The 14,698-nt window shown below is 39.6% G+C and overlaps 1 protein-coding gene across 4 annotated transcripts in view; it reads left to right on the forward strand.

The window, feature by feature from the left end:
• Nucleotides 1-162: 162 nt before the first annotated feature.
• The window catches only part of LOC127454651 (adhesion G-protein coupled receptor G2-like), a 39,346-nt gene continuing 24,810 nt past the window's right edge, over nt 163-14,698 (forward strand). For 2 of the 4 annotated variants that reach the window (XR_007899581.1, XM_051722004.1), the window contains exons 1-9: nt 163-253; nt 1,336-1,456; nt 1,887-2,117; nt 9,203-9,383; nt 9,680-9,815; nt 10,298-10,408; nt 10,579-10,707; nt 10,794-10,827; nt 12,547-12,647. Coding sequence is in view for 3 of the 4 variants with exons in the window: in XM_051722004.1 (XP_051577964.1) it covers nt 239-253; nt 1,336-1,456; nt 1,887-2,117; nt 9,203-9,383; nt 9,680-9,815; nt 10,298-10,408; nt 10,579-10,707; nt 10,794-10,827; nt 12,547-12,647 (1,059 nt within the window). In the remaining variant the exon portion in view is untranslated. Of the gene's footprint in view, nt 254-1,298; nt 1,457-1,886; nt 2,118-9,202; nt 9,384-9,679; nt 9,816-10,297; nt 10,409-10,578; nt 10,708-10,793; nt 10,828-12,546; nt 12,648-14,698 lie in introns of all 4 variants that reach the window. The other 2 variants (XM_051722018.1, XM_051722028.1) reach the window with 2 other exon arrangements.

Raw genomic sequence — 14,698 nt, forward strand, 5'->3', positions numbered from 1 at the left:
CTGGAGAGTCTTGTTTGTTCAGTTCTTTGATGGTAACTGCTCATAGAGAGTCACTGACAAGAAAATGACATAATCACCTATATGTTAATGATTGCCATAAAACCAAATGCGATGACAAGGCTTGCCATTATGTTTTGACATTAGTTCAGTTCAGCGACTTCTAACCACATAATATGTCACTGGGATGATCGGCATCTGAATTAGAAACTTGCCACACAGAGATCCCACAACAACCTGAATGGAAAACAGGATGGTGAGTAAAAAAAAATAAAACATTTTAGAGAAGCATAAATATATATATTTGATGTTAGAGAGTTTTTATATATATATATATATATATATATATATATATATATATATATATATATATATATATATATATATATATATTCAAGCCATTGAAAGGAAAGTACATGATGCTAATATATGATAAAGATCTGATCACACTGGGAAGACTGGGGCTTGTTGTCACACTAAATTCTAATTATATACAGAAAATGCTTGTTTTCTCATGCCGTAGCTTTGTATGTTGGCTTCAAACACTTAGTTAGAAACTTAAAAGAAATCTTAAATTAGATACTTTTTGTGAATTCTATCCTACAAAATAAAATTCCAAAATATATTATATATACAGTATATATATATATATATATATATATATATATATATATATATATATATATATATATATATATTAAGATTTTGTAGTAGCTGTTGTATAAACAAGAAAACACAATAAAACCACACTTGTAATCATTCAGACAAGTTTCAGTTATATAATGTAAGTAGATTTTAACTTTAAAGTTCAACTGTGTGTCAACTTAGGACAAGGATGTTTTTCATGCATGTCCAGATGAACAGGTTGTCACATTTATATTGGGGCAAGTTGTCACATGGGTTTTAAATGTTGTGATTTAATTCAATTTATTAATTAGAATTTCTGTTGACCAAAGCAGTAGTTTGATATTTTTGTGTTGACAACCATTTTTGCTTTTCACAAATTGTTTTGTGATTCATAATTGTTTTTCCATTTCATTTTTTTCTGAAAAGCCTAATAAGGCTCCAAAAGTTCAACATGTGATAAATGAACTGTATCATTGTTCCTGGACTATAATGCTGTTGAATGTTATTGCAAAATAATGTTAGCTCCAAAAAAACTATTACAAATTTATTTTGTTGTTTAGACTTTAAGGTATGTGTCAAGAAATTGACTTTCAAAAATAACCCCACCTTGGGAAATATTCACTGGAGTAAAAAGTGTGACAACCAGCCCTGGGCTTTCCTTGGTTTTCCCACAGTTTGTCTAGTGTAATTTGGAAATGTCTGCATTCTCAGACATTCTCACCATTCTCACAAAAAAAACAGAGGTTGTTCCACAGAGTTGAAGATATGAGACTCCTTCTACTTCTGATCATGATCCAAGGCATGAATAGTGAAGAAACCTGTAGTGGCAATGGTAACTATTTAAAAAAACACGTATTTATTACTAGTAAGATGGTGTTACATTAACGTACATTAAATACATTTAATTTGCCAGTTTAACTACAACAAACAAAGCACAAAGAGGTTATTAATGATTGGATCCCTCACCCTGAAATTTAAATCTATCTTAATTGAAATTAATTTCACTGTTTTATAACAATGTATTTTGGATGACAGCGATGGCTTGCAGGGTTTTTTCCCCTTGCACATTCGAAGTCCAAAGATCTACTGAATGGTGTATTGTTCTAATCTGAAAAATATTTGCATAAAGTTCCCAACAACCTGCACATGAAATAAAAAAATTTTTGATGACACATGCATATTAGCCTTTATAATATAAACTGTAAAATGGTCTTTTTCAACACATTACATTTTCACTAAATCAGTTTTCTCTTTTTATCAAGGAACTTTAACAATGCTAAACAACACTGAAATGGAGCTGATCATCTCACATACATCACTGAACATCACTGTCAGAGACACCGTGGGAAATTTATTCTGCAATATGAACAGTTATTCATGTTATATTGAGTGTTCCTTTTACAATTTCTTTAATAGCACAAACTTTACCACACCAGAAAATTTTACCATATGTGTGAATATGGAGGATGCATTCAGAATTGACTTCCACATAAGTAAGAAAGACCTTGTCTCACAATTATTTTTTCTTCATATAACCTAGTAACACAACAGAGCACAAAATTATAGTTCTGAAAGTAAAAATCCCATTCATTGTCTCCATCGAAAAATTTATTTTTAACAATAGCGTGTAAACCTTTCAAGACAGACTAATCATAAGCTCACAAGTTGTGAAGTGATGATGTCTACATGCAACTGTACAGGGTTGTAAAACGTACTCAGAAATTATCCTTAAGTGAAATGGATACTGAGTGAAAATTTTACTCAAAAGTCCAAGTACAGGTGCATCTCAATAAATTAGAATGTCGTGGAAAAGTTCATTTATTTCAGTAATTCAACTCAAATTGTGAAACTTGTGTATTAAATAAATTCAATGCACACAGACTGAAGTAGTTTAAGTCTTTGGTTCTTTTAATTGTGATGATTTTGGCTCACATTTAACAAAAACCCACCAATTCACTATCTCAAAAAATTAGAATACATCATAAGACCAATAAAAAAAAACATTTTTAGTGAATTGTTGGCCTTCTGGAAAGTATGTTAATTTACTGTATATGTACTCAATACTTGGCAGGGGCTCATTTTGCTTTAATTACTGCCTCAATTCGGCGTGGCATGGAGGTGATCAGTTTGTGGCACTGCTGAGGTGGTATGGAAGCCCAGGTTTCTTTGACAGTGGCCTTCAGCTCATCTGCATTTTTTGGTCTCTTGTTTCTCATTTTCCTCTTGACAATACCCCATATATTCTCTATGGGGTTCTGGTCTGGTGAGTTTGCTGGCCAGTCAAGCACACCAAGACCATGGTCATTTAACCAACTTTTGGTGCTTTTGGCAGTGTGGGCAGGTGCCAAATCCTGCTGGAAAATGAAATCAGCATCTTTAAAAAGCTGGTCAGCAGAAGGAAGCATGAAGTGCTCCAAAATTTCTTGGTAAACGGGTGCAGTGACTTTGGTTTTCAAAAAACACAATGGACCAACACCAGCAGATGACATTGCACCCCAAATCATCACAGACTGTGGAAACTTAACACTGGACTTCAAGCAACTTGGGCTATGAGCTTCTCCACCCTTCCTCCAGACTCTAGGACCTTGGTTTCCAAATGAAATACAAAACTTGCTCTCATCTGAAAAGAGGACTTTGGAACACTGGGCAACAGTCCAGTTCTTCTTCTCCTTAGCCCAGGTAAGACGCCTCTGACGTTGTCTTTGGTTCAGGAGTGGCTTAACAAGAGGAATACGACAACTGTAGCCAAATTCCTTGACATGTCTGTGTGTGGTGGCTCTTGATGCCTTGACCCCAGCCTCAGTCCATTCCTTGTGAAGTTCACCCAAATTCTTGAATCGATTTTGCTTGACAATCCTCATAAGGCTGCGGTTCTCTCGGTTGGTTGTGCATCTTTTTCTTCCACACTTTTTCCTTCCACTCAACTTTCTGTTAACATGCTTGTATACAGCACTCTGTGAACAGCCAGCTTCTTTGGCAATGAATGTTTGTGGCTTACCCTCCTTGTGAAGGGTGTCAATGATTGTCTTCTGGACAACTGTCAGATCAGCAGTCTTCCCCATGATTGTGCAGCCTAGTGAACCAAACTGAGAGACCATTTTGAAGGCTCAGGAAACCTTTGCAGGTGTTTTGAGTTGATTAGCTGATTGGCATGTCACCATATTCTAATTTTTTGAGATAGTGAATTGGTGGGTTTTTGTTAAATGTGAGCCAAAATCATCACAATTAAAAGAACCAAAGACTTAAACTACTTCAGTCTGTGTGCATTGAATTTATTTAATACACAAGTTTCACAATTTGAGTTGAATTACTGAAATAAATGAACTTTTCCACGACATTCTAATTTATTGAGATGCACCTGTATCTAGCCAAAAACATACTTGAGTGAAAGTAAAAAAGTATTCACATTAAATTGTACATAAGTATTAAAAAAGTAAAAAAGTAACTTTTTCCTAGCTACAGTGAAATCAAGAGAGGAGACTGTGTGAGAGAGGATGTTGTTAAATTTGATTGGTTTGTTAAGTCGCCTTTTTACTGTCTTCAACGACTGTCATCTTTCTCCCCAGTGGCATTCGCAACCTGGTCAAAGAATCATGTTACAATAACTACATTTTTGCTAAATTATTTTTATGTGGCCTACTCAAATCACAAGTAAAACATCATGGTTACTTTCGTAACCTCCATTCCCTGATGGAGGTAACGAGACGTTGTGTCGATGTAGTGACACTAGGGGTCACTCTTGGGAGCCCCAAACACCTCTGCTTTTTTTTTAAAAAGGCCAATGTTCCCAATTTGTCACTCACTCGACGTTGTGTCGATGCAGTGACACTAGGGGTCCCTTTTCAAAACGCCACAACTATCTAAACTGTGTTACGTGAACCGGCGGAGCGTGACGGGTAGACCGCTGTATGCCTCTTAGCCAGTGCACCAGGCCATCACGTAACCACCCCCAATGCTCTTATGAGCGTCGAACGTTCACCACCAGATCCCTAAAAGGGGTTGTGGGAACCTTGGGCACATAGCCCGGTCGGGGTCTCAGGATCACATGAGAGTAACCTGGACCAAACTCCAGGCACGATTCACTGACAGAGAACGCCTGCAGGTCCCCTACCCTCTTGATGTAAGTGAGCACAGTCTGGAGGGCAGTCATCAAGCATAGACCGCCTTGATGGTTGACGTACACTACCGTCGCTGTGTTGTCCATCTGGACCAACATGTGCTTGCCCTGGATCAATGGCCAGAACCTCCGCAGGGCAAGAGTACTGCCAACAACTCTAGGAAGTTGATGTGCCCATTGCATTTGGCACTCCAGCCCATCTTGGAGGTGTCTGTTGTAACCACGACACGCCTGGAGACCTGCTCTAGGGGAACCCCTACCCATAGAAATGCAAGGTCAGTCCAAGGACTGAAGAGGCGGCAACAGATCAGCGTGATGACCACGCGATGTGTCCCGTGGCGCCATGCCCATCTTGGGACTCGAATCTGAAGCCCGTGATGAAACAGTCTCATATGAATCAACCCAAGCTGTGTGGCCACCATTGAGGATGCCATATGCCCCAGGAGCCTCTGAAAAAGTTTCCTGGAACCACTGTCCTCTATCTGAATGCCTTCAGACAGTTAAGCACTGACTGTGCACGCTCGTTCGTAAGGTGTGCCATCATCGAGACTGAGTCCAACTCCAAACCGAGAAAAGAGATGCTCTGAACTGGGGAGAGCTTGCTCTTTTCCCAGTTGACCCAAAGCCCCAGTCGGCTGAGGTGCCGGAGCACGAGGTCCCTGTGTGTGCACAGCCACTCTCAAGAGTGAACTAGGATTAGCCAGTTGTTGAGATAGTTGAGGATGCAGATGCCCACTTCCCTTAGCGGGGCAAGGGCTGCCTCTGCAACCTTCGTGAAGACGCGAGGGGACAAGGACAGGCCGAAGGGGAGGACCTTGTACTGGTACGCCTGGCCTTCGAAAGCAAACCGCAGGAAGGTTCTGTGTCGAGGTAAGACCGAGACGTGGAAGTACGCATCCTTCAGGTCTACCGCCGTGAACCAATCTTGATGCCGGATGCTCGCTAGAATGTTTTTTTTGTTTGTTTGTTTGTTTCAGCATCTTGAACGGGAGTCTGTACAAAGCCCGATTCAGTACTCGCAAGTCCAGGATTGGTCGCAACCCACCACTTTTCTTCGGTACGATGAAGTAAGAGGAGGGACTGGCTCTATTGCGCCCTTGTGCAGAAGGGTTGCAATCTCCGCAAGCAAGGTAGCGGCGTTCTCACCCTTCACCGAGGTGAAGTGGACGCCACTGAACCCGGGCGGGGGCCTGGCGAACTGAATCGCATAGCCTTCAGGCATCGCAACATGTTGGAAAGCGCGAGCCATGCGCCCAAACTCCAGGCGAGGGGGACCAAGGGAATGATCACGTCAGATGAACCGGCGGGTGGGGCCTTGCGACGGGGCGGAGCTCGAGGTCCCACGTCAAGGGGACTCAAGCCCCATGGCCGTGCTGAGTCCAGGGACATCGAAGCACTTACCTGGTTCCTGCCACCCACCATAAGATTAGCTGAGGAGGGGGGAGGAGGAATCTCGTCCCCGTAGTCCACCGGAACCAATCCCGTGTGGGCATGTTTGTGCCACAGCTGGGCACACAGGGGTGGGGGGTCTGCTGCTGGAGTGCCATACCTGCAAAAATGGGATGGTGGACGGTGGTCGTGATGATGGCTGTGCGCACCGAACATGTGACCCAGGAAATAAGAAAACCAAACTTTTGGGTACTGCAGCCTCCTGTGCATGCGGCAAAAAATTAAACAAAAGATTCTCCTCCCGGCCCTCCACCAGGGGATGGAGTGGTCTGTTCACCAGCTCCAGAGAAGCAGGTCTCCTCGCCCCTGGGTCGCCCATCTCAGGGGCGTTTCGAAGCCTTCCTTGGGTTCTTAGCAGCCGGCTGTGTGACGGGTGGTGTCTGCTTCCTACGTTGGGCTCCACGCCGGGGCTACAGTGGAGCCAGTGTTGTTGCTGCAAGAGGATGCCTTTGGCGACGAGCAGACGGGGTGTGGGATCTTGAGCTGCACCGGGGCAGGATGTGTTGTATGGCCTCTGTCTGCTTCTTCACTGCTGAGAACTGCTGGGCAAAGTCCTCAATGGTGTCACCGAACAGGCCAACCTGGGAGATGGGGGCGTCAAGGAACCGTGTCTCGTCAGCCTCTCGCATCTCAACCAAGTTAAGCCAAAGGTGGCGCTCCTGGACCACCAGGGTGGACATCGCCCACCTGAGAGACCGTGCCGTGACCTTCGTCGCCCGGAGAGTAAGGTCGGTTGCCGAGCGCAGTTCCTGCATCAGTCCTGGGTCAGAACTACCCTCGTGCAGCTCTTTTAGTGCCTTGGCTTGGTATACTTGCAGGAGAGCCATGGCGTGCAGGGTGGAGGTGGCTTGACCAGTGGCACCGTAGGCCCTGGTCATCAGGGAAGACGTAAACCTACAGGCCCTGGATGGGAGCTTTGGGCGCCAGGTGGCGGTGCTCTGCGGACACAAGTGCACCACGAGCACCTTATTCACCTGGGGGATTACCGAATACCCCCTGGCCGCTCGATCATCGAGGGTAGTGAGATCGGGGGAGCTGAAAGACCAGGACCGGGCAGTAAAAGGTGCCTCCTACAACCTTGTCAGCAACTCATATACTTCCAGAAAGAAAGGAACGGGGGTGGGGCATGGCCATGGGTGGCACCCTGAGCCTAGGAACCAATCGTCGAGCCACGAGGGTTCAGGGGAGAGTGGAGGGTTCCACTCTAGCCCGATGCTTGCAGCCACCCGGGAAAGCATTTCTGTAATTTCCACATCAGCCTGAGACTGGGTAACCATTCCCGAAGGAGGAAGCCCAGTCGAAGCCTCTGTGTCAGACTGGACGAGCCCGCTCTCCGATGCTGCGCTCGATAACTCATCGTCTTCCCGGGCTCCAAACAAGAGGTCGCACTCGCCCTGAGAGGAGCCGGCGGTCTCGTCCGAGCGCCCAGCCGGGGCAAGCAAGAGTGCTGGGGAATGCAAGCTGTGATCGCAACGTTGCCATGGTCATGTTCTCGCAATGAGTCCAGCAGTTTTGAGGTGCGTTTTTGGAGGGAAATTGAATTCAGTGCACTGAATACAACTGCTCGGCTCTGAAGAGAAAATCTGAATGAGTGGTTGCATACCAGCTCCTTTTATACCCATATGTCTGGAGGAGTGGCATGCAAATTCCACTTGCCAATTCCCATTGGCCTTTTTTAAAAAAAGGAGAGTGTTTGGGGCTCCCAAAGTGACCCCTAGTGTCACTATATCGACACAACGTCGAGTGAGTGACAGATAGGGAACGGCAGATTATCAGTTCATAAACACTTACTTTTCACTCTGTTCCTCACACAATGCTATCTTATGACATCTAAACACTTTCACTATAGCGCATGACTAATTTTAAAGTTTGCATTACATAACTAACTACATTTACAAGCATGTTCAAGTGTGATCAAACTGTGTGGTAGCTCAACTGATAGAGTGTTGCTTAAGTGATACAAAGGACTGGGGTACAAGTCCTGAAGTGCACGCGAGTCCGTATGTGAGCCCAAAGTGTCATAAATAGTGTTTTTATCTCACATTTGCTTTTTATGAAACTATTGGTTAGGTTTAGGTTTAATGTTTAGGGTAGGAAAGTCAGTTTTGTTGATTTAAATCTCAATAGAACATTAACCTTAAAAATCTCATCTGTTCGGGAGAACATTTCTCTTGCTTTTAGCGCCACACAGTGGACATTTCACTTTGGAACTGCCCTGAGACCTGTAATGATCCACATAATTTTATTTTGCAAAAACGTTGCCACAGTCACACAAAGAGCACCCAACCCCTTAAAACAAAACAAACAAACAAACAAACTAAATCAAATGGAGCTTTGAAGAAAGTTAGTAATGTTGTTAGTTTTGTGAATTGTTTTCTGAGGTTTGCTACCAAACCTTGCTGTTGAGCAGATGGATGGATTCAATAAAATTCATAATTAACATTTACTCAGATTCCAATATTTTTAGTATCATTATTATCATCATTAACATTGCTCATTTTGTATTTATTATTATAATTAATAGTTACCTAACAACAACAACAACAATAATAATAATAATAATTCAGCAAATAGGGAATAGAAATTCAAAGATATGATTTAAATATGAAGGCAAGTGTAGAAATAAATGACATGTACACATTTAATTACAAAAGACTTTTGTTTTTATATATATATATATATTTGCAACATGAATGATGATTTTTGACTTCATAACTTTCCAATCCGTAGATATAGCAGGTGTTTAGAAAAAACTGTCAGTGTTTCTCACTTTGTCGGGCGGTCACATACGGTCTAGTCGCACAAATATTTCAATGTATCTGAAGCTCAAATCAGATCTGAAATTCATCTGTCCTTTGTCAGATACAGTAAAAAGGCGGCTTCAATCCAGTAAGAGAAAAGAAAATTATCTACAAAAATGTAATGAGTACTTTTCAAGTTTAAATAAAATTGTAAGGAGTAAAAAGTAATATCAATATACCCCCCCCCCCCCCCCCCCCCCATCTATTACAGAACATGTGACAATATTGTCATATTGTATTGTGGTACCATGCTTGCTTCAAAACATTACCAACTTAATGGAATGGAAACAAAGTCAGATGAATGTTCCAAAAGATCTGACAAACATTCTAAATGTGAAAAGAATGTGCAAAGTTGTGTTTGATGAGTCTGAAATAGTGGATTACTACATGACGTAAGTACAAACACAACCACTATTTTCCTCCTCTTGTTGTTTTAAACCTGTATGACTTTCTTTATTCCATGGCACACAAAATAAAATGTTAGACAGAATCTTAGTCACCATTCACTTTAATTGTATGGAAAAAAGATGCCATCAAAGTGAATGGTAACTGATACATATTGCCTAACACCTCCTTTTGTGTTCCACGGAAGAAATAATGTAATTTGGCATGTTTGTAATAATATGAGGGTGAATGAATACATGATGACTTTTGGATTTGGTTTCATGTTTATCCCACTACTCTGCAGAGTGGAGAGGAAAGCCATAAACAACATTATAAATATGAACATTTCTGAGCAATCCAAGACCTACAGTTTTGAGGATCTCACCATGACTGTGGTTAAGTTGAAATTAAGCAAGGATGACAGTCTTCCAATCACTGTTGTACGTGTAACTTTCTTCCCACATGCATGCCTTGAAGATGCAATCAATAATTTTTTGTTTTGTTTGCATTTTTGTTGTTGTTTTACTTGCACTTTGTTGAATCTTGAATTTATACTGACACCTGGCAGCATGAATGCAGCATCATGCACAAGCAATAGTTTTCAGTTACCTGTCAAATGCACTATTCACAGTCAGCCATGGTTCTACAATAGGGGGTTATTGAGATAAAGTATTATTTGGCTGATGATGTAAACTCAACATGGTAGAGGTCAGTGGGGTCGCAGAGACAAGTGTAATTTTTCAGGACACGTATTTCAGTAATATCCATCTGGTTGTAGGGATATTTTATGCTTGATATTCCAAAAAGGAAATCACTTACAGCAGCTTAAATATATCATATGACTGTGGCTTCATTATCAGACACAATCTAAACAATATAGAAAATTGAATAAACATATGCTGATTTCTTTTTTGTTTTCAAGGTAATAGATGATTCTGTTGTGATACAGACTTCGATCCCAGGGGAGCCTTTCCAAAATGAGTCCCAGAACAATGTTGGTGTCATTATCTACGATTCCGATGAGATCTTTATGGTGACGTCACATCATGACCTTTTTAATGCCTTTATAATTCTGTCTAGTTGTCATAGCTACTAGGATATTGTTGTTGTAATTGGTTATAGTCTGTGGCTTGGAGTAAGCATTAAGCCCCAGTAAGTCAATAACATTGTCTAATATTATGTCTGCTATTGTAATTTCTACAGTTTAAACTGAGCAATGGATCACTAATGTCCAAGGTCATAAGAATTGAAGTTCCCGGACGAGATATTGTGAACTTGGTCCGTCCAGTTATAATGCACTTCCCAGTGAATTATTCCACAATTAATTCAACTGTAAGTGTATTTCGGATTACACTTTTTTTTATAAAATTCCCAAAAAGAACCATGTTAATGTGTAAATTGTGTTTTTGTGTTTGAAGAACTACCATTCCTGTCAGTTCTATGATGAAAAAGGTACAGTAAGAGTAAAAGGTTTCACTGAACTGAAATATCTCACAAGCATCATAACATAAGATATAGTTTTTTACTTCAAGCATTAAAAATAGAAACATATAACTTGTGTTTTTATTTCATGTTTAAGGGAATACTTTACCCAAAAATTAAAAAATTCTCTCATCATTTACTCACCCTCATGCAATGTCAGATGTGACTTTCTTTCTTTTGCAGAACACAAATGAAGATTTTTAGAAGAATATTTCAGCTCTGTAGGTCCATACAATGCAAGTCAACAGGGTCCAAAACTTTGAAGGTCAAAAAAGCACATAAAGGCAACATAAAAGTAATCCATATGCCTCCAGTGGTTAAATCCATATTTTCAGAAGTGATATGATAGGTGTGGGTGAGAAATATTTAAATCCTTTTTTACTTTAAAATTTCATCCCTGCCCAGTAGGTGATGATATGCACGAAGAATGCAAATCGCTAACAACAAAGGAAGAACGCTTAGGAGAGAAGAGCGCTTAGAAGGGCTGTTTGAAAGTGAAAAAAAAAAAAAAAAAAAGGACTTACATATTAATCTGTTTCTCACTTATGCAAGTGGCTAGAATCTTTCCTATATTCTATATTTTTGCTTATAGATATTATGCTTGAAATCAACTATAATCAGAAGCTATGTAATCATATTCATATATTCACACTTACATACTCATTTTTATATTCATTTATATCATCACTGTATTACTATCATTATATTCATGCTTAATGCCTTATGTATCCAATGTTCCTATGAGGACTAAATGCATGCGTGAGAAATGTGCAGACATAGTACAGACATAGATCGAGTACACAACAGGATATATTTAGAGACACATGTCCTCGTGTTTCGCTGAGATAAGTACATTTACGAGTTGTTTGCATAAATAAATGTACGAGTAGAGCTATAGTCTATCTTCCCACTCTAACCGCAATTTCCACACGTCTAGTCATAACCGCCTGACCTGACACTTAGGGTTATTAAATCGTTGTGCAAGACTCTCTGTACCTAAAAAGGAAATTCCTGCTGGCACAGTCTCAAGAGGGTATAAAAACCTTAATGAATATCTGGGTGTCAGATTAACACCTCAGCTCTCTAGCTCTTCACAGCTGATCACCAACTTTGAGGCCTCATCTTGACTCATCTCTGTACTGTAACTTTTTTCCATGTACTTAGTTCATTAGACAAAGACAAGACTATGTGTTGTTAGGTTTATTCCAGGACTTAGTCCTTGGATATATGCTTAAGATATATATACTTAACATTAACAATCAAACATTTATTTTCTGTATTATCGCATTTATTCTCAGTATACATTATTTCATTTTTATTAATTTATTAATTTTTACAAATTAAAGTTGTTATTCCTTCTACAAATCATCTGATTTATTAAAATCATTTCCATCTTCTGGATCTCACTGCATCACTCACCCATACCTATCATATCGCTTCTGAAAACATGAATTTAACCACTGGAGTCTTATGGATTACTTTTATGCTGCCTTTATATGCTTTTTGAGCTTCAAAGTTTTGGTCACCATTTACTTGCATTTTATGGACCTACAGAGCAGAGATATTCTTATAAATATCTTTGTGTTCAGCAGAAGAAAGAGAGTCATATACATCTGAGATGGCATGATGGTGAGTAAATGATGAGAGAATTTTCATTTTTGGGTGAACTACCCCTTTAATTTACCTTAGGAGACAAAACCTGGAAAAAGGATGGGTGTGACACTAATCCAATCAAAGATTATGTTGTGGAGTGCTCCTGTAACCACATGACCCCATTTGCTGTTCTTCTTGTGAGTACCTTGCTATCTGTCCAAGGGATTAATAAATTAATAAAGATGGTGCTCCGTTTCTGTAGCTCGCCCCCCACTTCAACCCAAAATCCGGTAACAAAAAGTACGGAAGCCCTGAACCGCACTGTGAAAAACAAAATTCACTATACAGGTGTCTTTGCATGTTTTGACTCCTCTCGCTGTGTTTTCAGTTTTAAATACTGTGTTTAGAGGCATGAATCTAAAGGCTTCTGTAAGAAAGAAAGTGAGCTTACAAAATCTTGACTCGACATACTATTTAAACAATATTTGATATGGATGCACGCTATACGCATACGATACATACCTCATCTTATTGTATTTAGTGCCTGTTTCTGAGTGAACATTATGTTAAATCCGTGGTCCGTAGTTCTTTATGTGACACAGGTAATATTATCCTTCACTGTCAATAAACGTTAGTGTTACTAGTTTTTGATGTAATATAAATTTTTGCCCTTATATCAAAAGGTCTTACTAGAAAAAAAGAAATTATGATCTAACGTGAATTTTCTTGATAAATAAATATGATCGTGCCTGGTAACATGTGCATGTAAAATAGTTAGAAACAGCATTATAGATTAGCGTAAAGATGACCATTTACACAAGGTTTATTTCTATTTCTTCTGCTCCAAACTTATTTCAAACTTACTTCACTGTCTGCTTGTATGAATGTAACACATCATAAGAAAGTGTTTCACCGCTGCTCAAATGCACTTTGGATCACATCATTTATTTGTATACATTTTTCCATCTGAAAGGACTAAATATTAAATGAAACAAAGACAATAAAATGCAAGATAATCTCATCAGTAATCAAAATACTTTTTGAATGTAACTGTATTCTAATTACCAATTATTTAAATTGTAACTGTAGTGGAATGCAGTAACTTATATTTTATATTTTAAATACCTAATCCCGTTACATGTATTCCATTACTACCCAACCCTGGTTATATCAACAACCGCAAAAATAATCTCAGGTTTTGTTAAACAAGCACCATTTAAGCTAGGATGACCATACGTACTCTTTTTTTTCCTGGATATTCCCGTAAGTTCCTTGCTTACTCTTTTATAAATACTGAGGTTTTGGACAAAATACTTTAGTGTCATACTGTTTTTAGCATACTATATAGTAGGGAAGTTTGCATATATTCAGGCAGCTTTCATCTTTTAAAAAGCATGACAAGATTGTGATTTGCTGCGTTGCATCTAGTTTTTTAGCAATAGAATGCACTGAGTCTGAACGTAACATGATGCACCTGAATCTGAACTGTATTCACTGTTCATCTTAGTTCCTTCATTTTGTCCAGTCTTTTTCTCTTCACTTTGTTCGTGAACGAATAAGTGTTTTTAACTAATCATTTAGGTGAACGAATCATTCTCGTTGACTTCCATTGTTTAGTTTATGATCGACTCAACGAGTCACCGTCTCCCTCGTTAGGCTACTCATTACACACAATGGGCCTCATTCATGAAACATGAGCAGAACATATTTTTGTGTAAATCGTTCGTAAAGCAGGTTTAGTGAGCAATCGAGTACCCCCCCTGAAAATCGGGTCTCCAGGGGGCCTCAAGGGGGTAGCCGTTAGTAATGCCTGATGAAAAACCTATCTTGTTATTTGGTTAACTTGCAGCTGCGTATATGCTAAACTAGCAAGCTAATCGGCTAGCGGTTAGCATGCAAGCTAACTGAAAAACACAGAACGAGAAATGTTTAATTTCAACTATAGCTTCGGTTATATACTATTATGTGTAACTTTTGGTTTAAAAGACATTAAATGTTGTATTTACAAAGTTACATCGACATACATCATAAAACGATTTTAAAGGATTTCTACTCAGGCAGTGAATATAGTACCCATTAATAGGCCTGATGCAAATTTTATGGATTCATGAAAGTTTTCGCATTTTCGAAATGTTAGTAACCATGTGTAAATCGTGTGTAAGAAAACCGAAGGTGTTGTGTTCTTTCTGGCAAACTGACATGGCCACATTGATAGAAGTGAAATTAAATAATAATGAAAAAATAATTA

Source organism: Myxocyprinus asiaticus, chromosome 2 (assembly GCF_019703515.2).
Source record: "Myxocyprinus asiaticus isolate MX2 ecotype Aquarium Trade chromosome 2, UBuf_Myxa_2, whole genome shotgun sequence".
Lineage (NCBI taxonomy): Eukaryota > Metazoa > Chordata > Actinopteri > Cypriniformes > Catostomidae > Myxocyprinus > Myxocyprinus asiaticus.